The following is a 16,464-nucleotide window of genomic DNA, read 5'->3' as shown; positions in this document are numbered from 1 at the left end:
TGGGACGCTCACACGGCAGCAAAGAAATGACCGATGATTCCGACCCTATTCTCTGCTCTGCAACTCTTTACTACACCTCTAAGCAATTTCCAAATACCAACAGAATCAGTGACGGATGACTTTCTGATGACTGCAAAGAAATACAGAACTAAGGAAAGAAAGACAGCGATGGGGTGGCAAACCAACTGGCGTTTAGTGAAAACAAGTGGAGACTCTTTTAAGAATGAAGACATTCATCACAGAAAGCTCAAAAAGTCAGTTTACTTACTATAATAAAATAGCCCTGTGAGCATGACACTGCACAAAAAAAAGAAGTTTAAGAAACAGTTTCATTGTTAATATATTATTACAAACAATCTAACAGAGTTTAGGCATTTTTTCCCTAGCCTTTCTTACTTCTTAGATCTAATGAAGCCTTAACTTATTACTTTTAATGTAAAAAGCAAAAGGTCTAGATTTAATATAACAGTAAAAAGTGTCAACTACAGATTGACTCTCTCCGTGGGGGCTTGCCATCACAGCTACAGGGATTAAATCAAGTGATACTGCAGCTGCAGACCTTTAATGGCCCCTGAAGGAATTCAGGGTGGAGAGCAAAAGTGAGGCACTCGTGTTCAGGGAAAAACTGGCAGGACAGGTCTTCAGACAGTTAAATATTCGCAGGAGCTGATTTTATGAAGCCGATTCTTGCACCTCCGCATATCTAGAAAAGCACTAAAATCCTTCATGGTCACAATGGTTTCTCATGACTAGCAGAGGCTTCACAAGAAACCTTTAGGAAAAACCTGTGCCTGATTGCATGTATTTCCCCCTTTACCAAAATCACATCAACAGTGACCTTTCCCCTGCCTTTATGGAACAGTTTCTCAGAGCTCTCCAAGGTGCTGTCTCTGCAGTCCTCATATTGTCCCCAATAAAACTTAACTCAAAACTCTTACACTGTGCATTTTTTCTAGTTGATGAAAGTAATGTGCTAAGCCACTTTTCTATTTATTTTGTACCAAAATTTTCACTGCTGTTTGAAATATCACACAAATCATATTGATCTTTAAAGTTCTCTGAAAAATGAGGAAAAAATTTATGGATCTAAGAAATGAAATGGTTTCAATAATAATTGCATTTCTACTGTGTTTAACAGTTTATGAAACTTTTCACGTACATTAATTTAATCCTGATTTTATTTTGTTATGTAGACATTATTTTCTCCATTATATAAGTAAGGAAGTTAGAGAACCTGCTCAAGATCCCTTAGCTGGTTAAAGGTCTAAGTCAAGTCTTGGACTGTGGTTTGACTCCAGGTCCCTTCATCACCTTTCCTGCTTTCACCATACTAATTATCAAAAGAAAAAAAACAAAAACTCACCCCAGTTTGCTGACCTCTGCAATATATGAAAAGGCCCCTATTGGGAATCTTATGTAAAGAGGTGACTAATATAAAAGTGTCTTTAAAATAATATATCTATATTGGCTATAAGTGAAAACATTAAAAAAAATTCTTAGCTATCTGCTGCAGCTCCCTGCTTCTACTTTGCTTTCCTTTAAAAACTCTAAAACTAAAGCCATCCAAATGTTGTAATAAATTATACCTTCCTCTGAGCTCCGGGAGTTGGTGATGGACAGGGAGGCCTGGCATGCTGCAGTCCATGGGGTCACAAAGAGTCAGACACGACTGAGCGACTGAACTGAACTGAAAATCAGTGACGGGAAACGTCACCACGATTCTGCTCTGCGCTGAGGGCAGAAGGAAGCTCTGGGTTCTCAGTTAAAGTAATACCTATTTTTATTGCAAGGGACACACCAAAGGCAAAGACTGCAGTTAACCGTTTCTATTCACAGGCAGAAGAATCTCATTAAAAAGTAGGGAAGACTTAAATATTTTATTTTAAAAAAGGAAGAATAAAATAAAAACCACAATGTTTGGTTAAGCATTCAACAGGTCAACAGATCACTCAAAATGTCTCTGCTCCTGTAGACTGACTGCTTACCAGAAACATTTCTATTTTAGCATTCCTAAATATAAATAAAATTCAAACTTACATCATTTACTTTCTTTAAGTACTATCCAGTGAATTAATTTATAGAAGCAGTGAGTGTGTATGTGTGTTCATAATATATATATAATTTCAAATTACCTTAATAGTTTTATCCATGTCTCCATAGCACAGAGAGTTAAGAGAGATCTTAAAAGGCCTCCAAACAGGATTCAAGTTGTTTTTAACAACCTATTAAAAAACAATCATAAAGAGCAGTTAGAAAAGCATTCCACTCATCGTGAATGTTCTGCTCTTGCCTTTCCCACGTTGCCACCTAGTGCACCACTCACCCGTCACCTCTTCACCCATCCAACTTCGCCAGTGAAAGTCTAGCGAGGACCACATTATACACCCGTTACACGAAAAATGTGAGGGGCTGTCTAGTCAAGATACATCCGGAGAAAGAAAAAAACTGGGCAATATACCCAGCCATTACAAGATGCACTGACAAATTACAGAAGATTAGTGGATTTGTTGGAAACCAGAGTTTTTACTGCAGGACACAAGATTCAGGTATGGAACAAGAAAGGTTGGGAAAGGATCTTGCTATGTTTGATTTGAATGAGAAAAATGGTATAAATTTATGATTTTAGGCTTTTTTAATGTTTAATATATATAAACATATATACACAAACGTATTTCTCAGTTATGTCCACTGAAAAGGTCTAAAAGTGCCCAGTAGTAATGAAGCATTCATACTCTGTTGCGCAAATCCTACCCTCTTAAAGGAAAAATCGGGCTTCCTAAGAGAAATAGCTCATTCCAGATGGGCTAGGGTAAGTACAAGGTCAACTGACAACATAATTTCACATAAAATAAGATAGTGCTTAAAGACTAATTTGTTGTTTAGTCACTAAGTTATGTCCAACTCTTCTGTGACCCCATGGACCATAGCCAGTCCATCTCTTCTGTCTATGGGATTTCCAAGGCAAGAACACAGGCATGGGTTGCCATTTTCTTCTCCAGGGGATCTTCCCAACCCAGAGATGGAACCCACGTCTCCTGAGTTGGAAGGAGGGTTCTTTACCACTGAGTTACCTGGGGAGTCCTGAGAACATAATAGCCAAATACAAAATGTGAACCTGGAATGGACCCTGTATTAAACAAAACACATAAAAAACGTGTTTGGTGAAACTGGGAGGATCTGCAGATGAATGGTATAGTAAATGATGCTACTAAATCAATGCTAACTCTCTCAGTTATGGAGGTGTAGAGAAATGCCTTTGTTCTTGAGAAATACCTGTAGCATTTAAAGGTGAAGAGCCACGACATCTGCCTACATTAGGATAGTTTGCAAAAGGGCACGGACGTGGGCATGAACAAGAGAGAGCACACACATGTGTGCAGGTGTGACCATCTGATGAATCTAGGTGAAGGACACACTGGCAGACATTTCAGTGTCCTTACAGGATTTTAAAAATAAGGCAGAGGAACTTCTCTGGAGGCCCTGAGGTGAAGAATCCACCTGCCAACGCAGGAGACACAGGTGCAGTTCCTGGAGCATCCCACAGGCCTTGGGGCAACTAAGCAGGTGAGTGCCGCGACCACTGACCCGCACGTCTGGAGCCCTCGGTCCACAAGAAAAGCCAGCAATATGAGAAGCCCGTGCACTACAGCTAGAGAGCAGAGCCCACTCACCGCAACCGGAGACAGCCTGTGGGCAGCAAAGACCCAGCTGAGCCAAAAGTAAATAATTTAAAAAAACAACTAAGCATACTAGCACGTTCTCATTTAAAAAAAAAAAAAAAGAGCACGCTGACCTTGTGTGTCTGGCAGTTACACACGTCTGAATTCAGATGAATATTTTTATAGATACATAAATTTTTAAAATTCAGATTACCACAATTCCAAAGGGAACTTCAACCCTACTTTTCAAATCCAGATATTCACCTCCGTTCGATGAACCATTAGCCAGTTTCCATCAGATGTCTGCTTGTGGAATTCTAGGTAAGGATCTGACTTTCCAAATAGATCCTACATTAAAATAAAAAGCAAAGCAATTATTCTCCTCCTAAAACATGTCAAACCACGTTTTATACATGTTACATGTCTGCAGTACCTGAAGTTTAATTCTATACAGATAAATATATATATATAGTAAATACAGTAGTAAATACAAATCCCAGTACATTCCTCACAAACATAAATCTGCTGAAGTCTACGAGGAGAACTTTTAAGGCATTCCTGATAAATGTTCATTATCCTTACACCTTTACATCTCAAAAAAACATGATGGTTTTAAAATACAGTGATCAACAGAACCCATTACCAACACAGGACGCTTTTAGCTTGTTTTCATTATTAACAGAATTCACTCACTCCCAAAGCACTAAGTAGTTTTATAGAAATGATCCCATACATTAGTCGTACTGTCTCCATGAGGCAGGACAAACTGGATTCAGAGGAGTTAAAGGACTTTGCCAAAAGCACACAGCTAATGAATTGATGGATCTGAGCCTTGATTTCATATCTTGCCCTTCTATGTCCAATACCCGTTCAGCAATCCCACACGTTTCTTTACACAAACCCAAGGAAGCAGAGACAAGGAGACACGTGCAGTGCACAGCAGAAGCACTCGGGGGACACAAGGTGCACCCCTGTTTCCTCTGCAACTCACCACGGCACAGCTCTCCTGTACAAGGCGCAAGTACAGTGAGTGTTCAAACGTCCCCTTACGGCCGTCTTACACACACACACACACACACACACACAGATGCTCTTCCACAGGGAGATAAAATTCTGGAAACACGTACAAAGGTAAAAGATAGTAAGATTGTGGATGACTTTACTTTCTCATTTTCATTTATCTTCATTTTGAAATTTTTATCCTCTTTAGTATATATTACTTATTATTTGTGAAAATGAAAGGACATTGGTTAAGCCCACAGGAATGTAAGCAGGTATGTTCCTAAACTGAAGATTTGTTTCAGTACTGAATTTACTTCAATATTAAATTAAGAACTAAGATATTATTTCCCTCCTCGGCATAGTTTAACGTTAAGAAAGGAACACATCCCTCATAGTCAAAAATAAAAACACAAAGACTACACAGAACTTTTAAAATTTAACCTTCTCTCTAAGAATTTAAGCCATGTAATAAGCCTCTCTATGCTTCATTTTATAAAACTAGGAACAGCATTATACCCAGAGAAGCTAACTTTCCCAAAAGCACATGAACATCCCCTGTCTCTTTTATCTTAGAAATAATCTTTCGAGAAAGGCAGAATATCATTATTACCATACTGAAGGTCAAAAAACAGACTCTGTTTGACAGTTCATTAAGCTGTCAACAATAGAACTAAATAAGAAGCAAAAGTCCCTAACTCTGATCTTCAGGATAAGTTAAGTCAAAAGATCAAGGCAGAGAAATGCAGGTGTAATATTAACATATTATGCTACACTTAATCAAACACTGGGACTGCGCTGGGGTATGGAAATGTAAACACACACATGCATGCACACTCACATCTATCTATATGACATGTACATCCATATCTATCTGCTTGTACGTTTACATACACACACAGATACACACAGGGACACACGTGTACATACACACAAAAAAAACCCTTAGATTTTTGGAAAATGAAGGATTAAGCCATTAAATATAGATTTTACAAAAGAATAAAATACAGCAAGAGAAAAAACTGCAGTGTGGACAGGGAAAGAAGCTAAATTTCTTGAATATACCTTGCTCTTTGTTGGCTTTGGAACCATTTTATACATGTTTATAAAGCAAAATTAAACGAAAAAAATGTTAAAGCAATTTCTAAATATCAAAAGCAAAATTTGATTATGTGTTACAGCATAGCCACTCACAGAACAATTATTCTTTTAAAACACAAGAATTAAATTCGTATAATTCAAGTAGAATATATAACCCTAAAGGCAAAAAAAACTTCAAAGAAAGCTCAAGCTATTTTCAGTAAAAATATTTTTGCTATGACATGTATATTTGTATTCTTAAACTGTTAGATATTATATATGGCAAAACATAAGCAGTTATGTTAGTTTCCTTATGAATCAACCTTTGACATAAGTAAAAAGAGGCGTAACTACAGAATTAAAGAAATAACAGCCTCGTAACTTTACATTTGAATTGGAATTTGTTATACAAGTTTACGATTTAGTTTTCCTTAAAAAGAAAAGACTTGCCTATAGCTATCTACTGAAAAGTCCTAGGAAGAATGAGCAACAGCAACCAATAAACATTAAGCACCCCTAGTACCACATCGTGGACTCACCGTAGAAAGGCTCCCTTTAACCTGCCAATCTGGGGCAGAAATTAGATAAAATAAGCACAGAACATCTGTCATGACACAGAGCAAGAAGCTAGCCAAAGACTTCTGAGACCGTGCCAAATGGCTCAGGAACAAACTTAAATAGGTTCCTCACATAGGCCAAACTTGGGATACTTTAACCATCAACAAGAATTAAGAGAGTTCCTAGAAATACTAAAAAAAAAAAAAATTTTTAAGTTCTTCTGTAAAAGTCACGTTTAGAGAAATCTATTCTTATAAAAAATAGTAAATATAAAAAAAAATCAAATACTTTAACTTGCCTTTTCTGGACAAACTATCTTGGAATAAATAAATACCTAATGTGAAGAAACATCCTTTTCTCTAGAGAAGTATACTTGCTAATAAAAGAAGCAGTGACAGCATGAGAATAATACTATTTTAAGGCTCTTAATCGGAGAAGGCAACGGGCACCCCACTACAGTCCTCTTGCCTGGAAAATCCCATGGACGGAGGAGCCTGGTAGGCTGCAGTCCGTGGGGTCGCTAAGAGTCAGACACGACTGAGCGACTTCACTTTCACTTTTCACTGTCACACATTGGAGAAGGAAATGGCAACCCACTCCAGTGTTGTTGCCTGGAGAATCCCAGGGACGGGGGAGCCTGGTGGGCTGCCGTCTATGGGGTCACACAGAGTCGGACACGACTGAAGTGACTTAGCAGCAGCGGCAGCAGCAGGGCTCTTAATAAAATACTATAGCTAGTTATCATCAATGGTCACTAACACCCCAAAAAACAGAACTTGACAGTGTGAGCCTCTTGATGGAATTAGTGTCACCACCTATGAAACTCATACCAATTCAAAATGCCACGAGATCGTACGTCCAGATTCAGTTTCAGCTGATAGAAATCAGGAAGTAAAATATGGAGAGACAAGCATATTACCTGTCATCGCAGGGACTGAACTAGCGTATGCTGTGTGTGGAAACTTCTCCAGGACAAAGGAGTGGGTTCGGTGAATAAGCCCACGGACGGATGCATGGGCCGGAGGGAGAGAGAGGGGGCAGGAGAGCCCCAGAGGCAGAAAGGGAGAAGCCAAGGGAAGCGGAGGGCACAGACAGGGCTGGAAGAGACGCGGCGAGCAGGGCGTTGTTTAAGAAGCCCTTGGAGACACGCTTCCACTACGCGCCGCTCCGCTGTCTGGGGGAGAGAACGTAGTGGGGCAGGGATGAGATAAGACTGCTCATGAGTTTTAACATTTCTAAAGACAGGTGCTGGGAACACGGAATTGTTTAGAAATACTGTTCTACTTTTGTGCATGTTTAAATTTTTCCAAAATATTTTTTAAAAGATAACTGGCTACTGGTCTAAGATATTTGCAAACCGCATTGTAAGGTAGATGAAAATGATGAAGAATATTGACTGCACTATAGAATTACGTACAAAAGTCACTCAAAGAATTAGTCCAATCCAGGGTATACACTACCCTTCAGCTCAGTTCAGTCTCTCAGTCCTGCCCGATTCTCTGCGACCCAATGAATCACAGCACGCCAGGCCTCCCTGTCCATCACCAACTCCCCGAGTCCACTCAAACTCACGTCCATCGAGTCGGTGATGCCATCCAGCCATCTCATTCCCTGTTGTCCCCGTCTCCTCCCGCCCCCAATCCCTCCCTGTTTTTATTAGTACTCCTCCTAAATTTTGAATGCAGAGAGGAAAGTGAAAGTGAAAGCTTGCTCAGTCGTGTCCGGCTCTGCGACCCCGTGGACTATATAGCCCATGGAATTCTCCCGAACACTGCAGCGGGCAGCCTCTCTCTTCTCCAAAAAAGAAAAGGCTTCGCTGAATTTTGATGCAATATCTGTGTTTCAGTCATGTCCAACACTGTGAGACTCTGGATGGACACCCGCCAGGCTCCTCTGTCCACGGGATTCTCAGGCAAGAATACTGGAGGGGATTGCCAAGCCCTCCTCCAGGGGATCTTCCAGACCCAGGGATCTAACCCACGATTCTATGTCTCCTGCATTGGCAGGCAGGTTCTTTACCACTAGTGCCACCTGAGAAGTCCCAAAGAGGAAAATCTAATCAATAAAGCATGGAATTTTCACTTTTTTCCTTAAGTAATTCAAATACACTCTAAAATATCTCTTACAATAACGTTAATGCTTGAATTAACTCTTCTTTTAAGCTATACAAACTCTTCGGTTACATCCAGAGGAAAGAGGTAAAGAGAAATATCTTCTGCTTAAACACACATCCACATAGAAAATAGAACTTGGAAACAACACTCTAAGTGATGCTTTAGATGATAGAGTATATAATATTAATTGTATTACTCTTTTCTCAAAAAGTAACCAATATGAGGGGAAAAAAAGATGATATCCTTGTTGAAATCTGCATCACCCACCTACCTTATTATCCAGTTTTCTTGCTTCCATTTCAAACAAGACAACTCTGTTATCCTTTATTTCTTCAGCGGAAATCTAGGAGTAGACAAGGTAAGTAAAAGAACATGTTTTGGGGATTCTGATTTGGTCACAAAGTACTGATTTAGTCTCTTATCTGACAGTATACGAAGTCTACACTAACATGGTATAGTCTAAAATAAGTAACAAAATGGTACGATTAAGAAAGATTTGTCATTATTTCCCTTATGCATGTGAAATAAATACATTTCCAAAATATGCCTAATTTACATTATGCAACTTTCTTTTTAATGTTGTTGCCGAAACTGGATCTTCCTTCTTCTGACGGAAAAACTCAAAGCCCTGCATGACACTAGCGAGAGGTCTCCAGAGATGGAGAAGCACGAGTAAGTTACACCTAGAGAACATCACACATTCAAGTATCAGCTCCATAATTTTCATCCAAGGTAACTGAAAGACTTACTCTACTCAAAAACAAATTCCAGGCTGTGATGGTCCCAAAAGCCATAAAGCTAACGACTTGTGATGATCTCTGTTCCCCACACAGAAGTCAACACCCCCAACAGACTGGATATTCTTATGGTGCCTAGACTAGAGTAAATAAATACGCAGAGAAATGTGTTTGATAGTTGCAACAATCCTCAAACACGACTCTCTCAGGGAGTCAGCCTCCCATTCCCAGGAAGAGCTAAAGTGAGACCACTGTCTCTTCAGGCAGTAACTACCCAGACAGCAACTCTAGAACATTTACAACATTTAAAAGCATGGCACTATATAATTTGAAATCTAAAATAATGCGTATATTCATTTGCCCAGGTCCAGCAATCAGCAAGGAAAAATTCAGGTAAGAGGACGGATAGCAAAGTGCACACGCGCGCGCACACACACACACACACACACACACAGACACACAACACGGGTAAGAGCTGAGCGGTTCAATGGCCATGTCATACTACAAGATCATTTGGGAATCCAAACCACTATGGAAAGTTTCTGTCATGCCGAGGGGACTATGTTTGATTTGCTGAAAGCCAAATTGATCCATTCACATTATTAAGTAATTTATTCCTAATCGGGGAATTGATGCTTCCATCAGGAAGAGGCAAGCATTACCACAATGTATGCGACTTTCTTTTAGGCACAGCACAGTTTGCATTTGTTATCACTCTAAGGCAAGTCGAGGGTGGGTGGAGGGCGACATTCAGGATCAAACGATAACGCCTGCTATAGAATCTCTGTCTGATACACAGTCTCAGCTTCTCCTCTCGTGCTAAATCTCAGGAGGCAAAAGACAAGTATTTTAAAGTTATCTTATTTTACCGTAATGCTCCCTTTCCCTGCAGGTCTGCCATTTTTAAGCACCAGTGGTCGAGTTAGCTTCTTACTGGAAACAATCTGTTAAAATCAGAAAGTGATACAAAGAGCTATTTCACTTCAACACATGAACTTTTAAACCAGATAGTTTTCAAAAGATGGTTGAGAATAAAGTATACAAAGTTATTAGAAATTGAAACGTTAAGTCCATTCCTTAAAGATTCAGAGGTTACAAAATGCATCTGCACCCAAATGGAAAAGACTCCCAAGGAGCCAATCCTGGCGGATAAAATCTCCCCAAACCACTAGTTTCTTTATCAACCACTTCAAATTCTTCCTTGTAAAGAAAGAAGAGGGCCAGATTCTCATCTCATATACAAATCACTAAGCTGAAACAAAACCCCTATAGGTAACAGGGGTTACCTGTCAATTTTTCAGCTGACACATAACTTCAATGTATAATCCTCATAACATATAATTCTGATTTAAATAATATAGTAAGCACAGATACTCTCACACAGGTATGTTTCTCAAATTTGCTATAATTTTAGATACACTGTGATTTTTTTCCAAAAAATAAATACTTCTTTAATTTTCTTTTTGATACAACTATCAAAGTTTTAGAAATCTGACCAGCTCCAAGTTGTCCTTGAGACATAGGAAATACCATGATCTCCAAAAAATTCAACACTAAAAGATAAACTCATAAAAGACAAATCTTAGCTGTCACCCGCTGAAACAAAGTAACTCCTCCCTCCGAAAGTGCCATATATATGGTCACTGTCTTCCTAAGAAGTCACGCCGAGTTGGGAGCACAATGGTGAGCCCACAGACACACCTCTGCTCCAACCCAACCTGTGATATCCTAGAAAGACAGAAAATTAAGCAACTATAGTCCCTGGTGGCTGAGGGCGTAAAGCGTCTGCCTACAATGCGGGAGACCTGGGTTCCATCCCTGGATTGAGAAGATCCCCTGGAGAAGACAATGGCAACCCACTCCAGTCCTCTTGCCTGGAAAATCCCATGGACGGAGGAGCCTGGTGGGCTATAGTCCATGGGGTCGCAAAGAGTCAGACACGACGAGCGACTTCACTCACTTCACTGCAATAAAATATGGTGAACATTAAGGCAGAAGGGGTGGAGAAGACCACCAAGTGAGCACAGGGAGGTGACCCAAACGACTCTAGGGTGTCAGAGAAGGCTTGCGAGGGGGAGCTGGGGTCATACCCAAGGCAAAAGGAGGAGTAAGCCAGGAAAAGGGACTGTGCTGGGCTATCAAGGGGTCAAGAGGCATTGGTCATGCAAGTTAGAACGTCAGAGAAGTTGCCGTCACCTTGACAGCATTTATGACCTAAATGTAAGGACAACACTGTACTGAAACCTGTAAACAGCAGACAAGCGGCTAGAGTAATGGTACTATTTATTGAAACGGCAAATGGAACATCTTTAACTCATAAGAACTAACATAGACTTTGCAAAAAACCCACGGTCCCTACCCTCATCAAAAGTAAGATAAATTCCATAATGTTTAAGGCAAACATAAGCTCAGTTGCTCAGTCGTGTCCGACTCTTTGCAGCCCCATGGACTGTATCCCTCCAAGCTCCTCTGTCCATGGGATTTTCCAGGCAAGAATACCAGAGTGGCTTGCCACTTCCTACTCCAGGGGATCTTCCCAAGCCAGGGATCAAACCCAAGTCTGTGCACTGGCAGGCAGATTCTTCACCATGAGCGCCACCTGGAAAGCCCAACAATTAAACTAAAGAGAATTTATCAAAAACACCCGATGCTTTGGTTCAGCTGAAGAAAACACCTGTACCGTCCATACTCACTTGTCCAAGGGAACATTCACATTCTCCTAGGAAGTCGTCATCGCTCAGCTCAACAGTTTTGTTGTCGATGTCATAAACCCCAAATTTCAATTTCTGAACCACTTCAAAGTAGTAATCAATAGTAAACGTCTTGGAGAATTTGGGATTCAAGCAATTCTGAATCCTTTCTGTGCGCGCAACCTATATTCACCCCAACGAAACAAAAAAAAGTTTCTGCAGATCAGAGGTGCGTTTGTTTGTTATCTTTATATACTGCTGCTGCTGCTAAGTCACTTCAGTGGTGTTCGACTCTGTGCGACCCCACAGACGGCAGCCCACCAGGCTCCCCCTTCCCTGGGATTCTCCAGGCAAGAACACTGGAGTGGGCTGCCGTTTCCTTCTCCAATGTGTGAAAGTGAAAAGTGAAAGTGAAGTCGCTCAGTCGTGTCCGACCCTTAGCGACCCCACAGACTGCAGCCTACCAGGCTCCTCCGTCCATGGGATTTTCTAGGCAAGAGTACTGGAGTGGCTTGCCATTGCCTTCTCCAATTTTTATATACTGCTGCTGCTGCTGCTAAGTCACTTCAGTCGTGTCTGACTCTGTGTGACCCCACACAGGCTCCCCCTTCCCTGGGATTCTCCAGGCAAGAACACTGCAGTGGGTTGCCATTTCCTTCTCCAATGTGTGAAAGTGAAAAGTGAAAGTGAAGTCGCTCAGTCATCTCCAACCCTTAGCGACCCCACGGACTGCAGCCCACCAGGCTCCCCCATCCATGGGGTTTTCTAGGCAAGAGTACTGGTACTACATGTGACTAAATACTGGCATGAAAGCTAAAGGAAGCGTCTATATGGATATGAAATATTTCACAATCAAGGACTAATTTGCCTGAAAAACTGCACTAACAGATGAGATGGTTTTATTTTTTAACTTTTTAAATTCTTCATCTTGTCAAAAAAGCAATTCAGGCGGCTTTTCAGCTGCAAGTATTTAATATTACCTCATACCACTGTTGACCACTCGTATTCAAAAATAGCACACACAGAGGGTCTGACTTTGACCCTATGTCTTTATCCAAGAGATTGTCACAGGAAATATTCAGCTCCACCTTTGTAACGCACTGGGCAGCCATCTCTTGAGCTGTGAGAAAAACAAAGAAATGAGTAAGCCAGTGAAGTGGTGCCTTTAACAAGCACATGCTTTCCTTGGGATTTCCCTCAAGGTTCAGCGGCTACAACTCTGCTTTCATTTCCGGCCCGGGCTTTGATCCCGGTCAGGGAACTAAGACCCTGAAAGCTTTGTGAAGCAGCCAAAAGAAGAACAAAGAAAAAGGCACACGCATTCTTAATGAAACACCTAAATTTTTAAGACACACAGTCAGAACAGGATAACAGACAGAACTTGCTGGAATAAGACTTTGTTGTCTGTATCTCCAGGGGGCTCAGATGTCTCATTACCCCATGCCAATCATACTGCTTCCGCCAGATTATCTTGCTGGGATAAAACTCATTTTACTGTGCGACAATAAAATGCAGCTTTCAAGATGGCAAATAAGATACACTAATCTTCTTATCATTTCCCTGTACGTTTTACCCTTCAGAAAAAGTCCGAGTATAATCGTGACCTTTCACTTAAAGGCAAACATAGCCTTCTGCTACAAAACGAGACAGATGAAACCGCAACCTTAATTTTATCTTTATTTGACAAAATGCTGAGTGAGATACTTGCTGCTTTCAAGGCATTTTGGCAAAGACCCAGACCTGGGGAATAAAAGACCCTCACAAACTCCTCCACCCCTCCGGGCACGTTTTCCAGCAGTGGTCCTCAAGCCTGGCTGCTCCTGGAATCACCTGGGGCGCTTTCAAAGCCCCTGAGGCTGGTGGCCCGCACAAAGAGATGTGATCTAACTGGTTTAGGGTGAAGCCTGGGTGTTGCTCCTTGGGTAATTTCCATGTGCAGACAAGGTTGACAAACTACCATCTACAAAGCACCGTCAGCCGCTTCAGTCGTGTCTAGCTGTTCAAGGCACTATGGACTGTAGCCCGCCAGGCTCCCCTGTCCATGGGATTCTTCAGGCAAGGATACTGCAGAGGATTATCTCTCTTCCTCCAGGGGATCTTCCCGACCCAGGGATAGAACCATGGTCTCCAGTGTCTCCTGCATGACAGTGTGTGTCCGTCGGTCAGTCATGTGTCCGACTCCTTGCGACCCATGGACGGTAGCCCACCAAGCTTCTCCACCCATAGGATTCTGCAGGCAAGGATACTAGGAGTGGCTTGCCATTTCCTTCTCTGGGAGATCTTCCCCACCCAGCGATCAAACCTGGGTCTCCCACATTGCAGGCAGACTCTTTTACGGTTTGAGCCACTAGGGAAGCCTGGGTCTTTATAGCCTGCGTTACAGGTGGTTTCTTTACTGCTGAGCCACTGGGGAAGCCCGACCTACAGTGTATCCAGCAAATGAGCATGGCTTCCCTTTCCTTGAGACTTGCTGATAAACGTTAGAGTTGGCCTCACGTTCACTCACCCCTGCTTGCTCCAACTCCCCATCAGGATATGGAGAGGACCGGGGAGCCGGTGGAGTGGTGGGCGCTGGCCCTGAAACGCAGGCGGGGTTGAGGGTGAGCCCGTTCCTCCCTGAACCAAGGGAAAGAAAGGGTCTGCGGGTATCAGAAGAGGAAGCAGGCATTGCACTCCCCAGCTGGAAGTCCACCTCGCTGGCAGTCTAAAGCAAAGTGAAGCTTTCGGGTCCTGGCAGTAGAAAGGTACCCCCTCCCTTAGAGCTGCTGGCAACATCCTTAGAATGTGGAGTGGTTAGTGCCCTTTGCTCTCCACTTTGACTGAAATTCTGAAAATACAGTAGAATAAATCTACTCATCATCTTGGTACAGTCACACGATTTCTGGGTTCTACAAAATGTGTGATCAGGTCTGAAATAATAAGGATTACTATCAGAAGGGGCTTCCCAGGTGGCCCTAATGGTCAAGAATCCGCCTGCCAGTACAGGAGACACAAGAGGTGCGGGTTGGATCCCTGGGTCGGGACACTCCCCTGGAATAGGAAGTGGCACACGTGGGGGCTAAACTGCCTCAGTCGTGTCCAGCTCTCTGCGACCCTATGGACCGTAGCCCACAGGGCTCTTTTGTCCATGGGATTCTCCAGGCAAGAATCCTGGAGTGGGTTGCCTTGCCCTCCTCCAGGGGATCTTCCTGATCTGGGGATCAAACCTGCATCTCCTGCATTGCGGGTGGATTCTTTTACCGCTGAGCCACTGGGGGAGGCCAGTGAAGATTATACTTATATGTAAAGTCAGTCTCATAAGAAAGAGACACCACATATCAGAACAGTGTTATTTTTCCCTTAACCATGCTCACACAAGGGATACAAAAACAATGTGCCAGGCACGCCTGATTATTTAGCATTATTAAACTGCTGACAGCTACACTGCTGCATTGCAGCCAGGACATGAATCTCCTCCGTTAGCAGCGCTCCTTGCCCCACCTGAAAATGACTCTAAATGCAGCATCACGTTTATCCGGAAACCCATTATGACTGGATGGGCAAATGGAAGAAATTACATAAACACGTTGGTCTGAAACATTCTGAATACTTAACATGAAGATGTTATTTTCATTGCCTTTCGAAGTAATTATCAAGCACAGAATGATTTTTATTCAATTATATTTTAAAATGTTAAGCTTTTTAAAGAGCAATAGGCATTCTTTCATGATGGAAGAAAACGAAGCAACTGTTTTGTATCCTTTAGTACAGAAAATAGGAGACGTGGCTGGGACAAGGAGTCAGGCAGAGGATGGCATGTGCAACTGAACAGCAGTTCTACGTCCTTCACTCCTCAAAGGAGCAGGATGACAGAGAAGATAGGAAGGGTCCCCAGGATTCAACAACGGCTTCTCTGATGGTACAGATTGCTTACTGGGGAGTCCTCTGGTCTCTAAATGCAAATAACTCCTAGAAAGCATCTCGGTCATTCTCCGAGTCACCCGAACTTTCCTGAATCAACACTATGTAACACAGTCAAAGGAATTGAAAATTAAGGCCTAATATCTTAAGTAGGACCAGAGGTGTGGAATTTAAGGCATACGGTTTTTCCCACGCCCTCGCTGAAAATCCTTCAGTCTCGCCACTCCCTCGTTTCCACCTTCCCTCGGCAGCAGAGTCCACCTGCGGTAACCCCAAATCTCTCCAAGGTGGACGCACAGCATCTTCCTTCACCCACAGAAACAACTTCAGGTCTTCTGCAGTGCCCCTCTGCCTACTGTAATAGTCTCCTAAGAGTCTTCCCACTGCCATCTTCCCTCAACTTACATCATGATTTTATCAATTCTGATGCAAAATAATAATAATAACAACCATTACTGGCTGCCCAGGTCATCCCCTGACCACTCAGCTCTGCCTGGAATTCACGGCTCTGTTTACAGCTGTTGCATCCTACCCAAACAGCTGTTTCTGATGGTCATGGGTTTGCAGCATGTTCAGCATATATTAGACACACTACAAAGTGTAGCGATTATTATTTTATTAACTACTCAAGTATTTCAGTTGACTGTCTCAGCATTGGTGGCTTATTATTAAATAGTAAGACATAAAGTTAAAGCTGAAACTGCAATACTTTGGCCACCTCATGCGA

At 42.1% G+C, this 16,464-nt stretch overlaps 1 protein-coding gene across 1 annotated transcript in view; it reads right to left on the bottom strand.

The window, feature by feature from the left end:
* The window catches only part of CPNE3 (copine 3), a 53,807-nt gene that overhangs the window by 22,899 nt on the left and 14,444 nt on the right, over positions 1 to 16,464 (bottom strand). The window contains exons 2-7 of the mRNA XM_055431865.2: positions 12,818 to 12,957; positions 11,841 to 12,020; positions 10,017 to 10,091; positions 8,682 to 8,753; positions 3,924 to 4,007; positions 2,133 to 2,222 (exon numbers count right to left, since the gene is read on the bottom strand). Of these exons, the coding sequence (XP_055287840.1) occupies positions 2,133 to 2,222; positions 3,924 to 4,007; positions 8,682 to 8,753; positions 10,017 to 10,091; positions 11,841 to 12,020; positions 12,818 to 12,949 (633 nt within the window). The 5' untranslated portion in view covers positions 12,950 to 12,957. The remainder of the gene's footprint in view (positions 1 to 2,132; positions 2,223 to 3,923; positions 4,008 to 8,681; positions 8,754 to 10,016; positions 10,092 to 11,840; positions 12,021 to 12,817; positions 12,958 to 16,464) is intronic.

The sequence above is a fragment of the Moschus berezovskii genome, chromosome 16, assembly GCF_049115385.1.
Source record: "Moschus berezovskii isolate FMDL1 chromosome 16, NW_MosBer_1.0, whole genome shotgun sequence".
In the NCBI taxonomy this organism is placed as follows: Eukaryota; Metazoa; Chordata; class Mammalia; order Artiodactyla; family Moschidae; genus Moschus; species Moschus berezovskii.
This window is presented reverse-complemented; position numbering and strand designations above follow the sequence as displayed.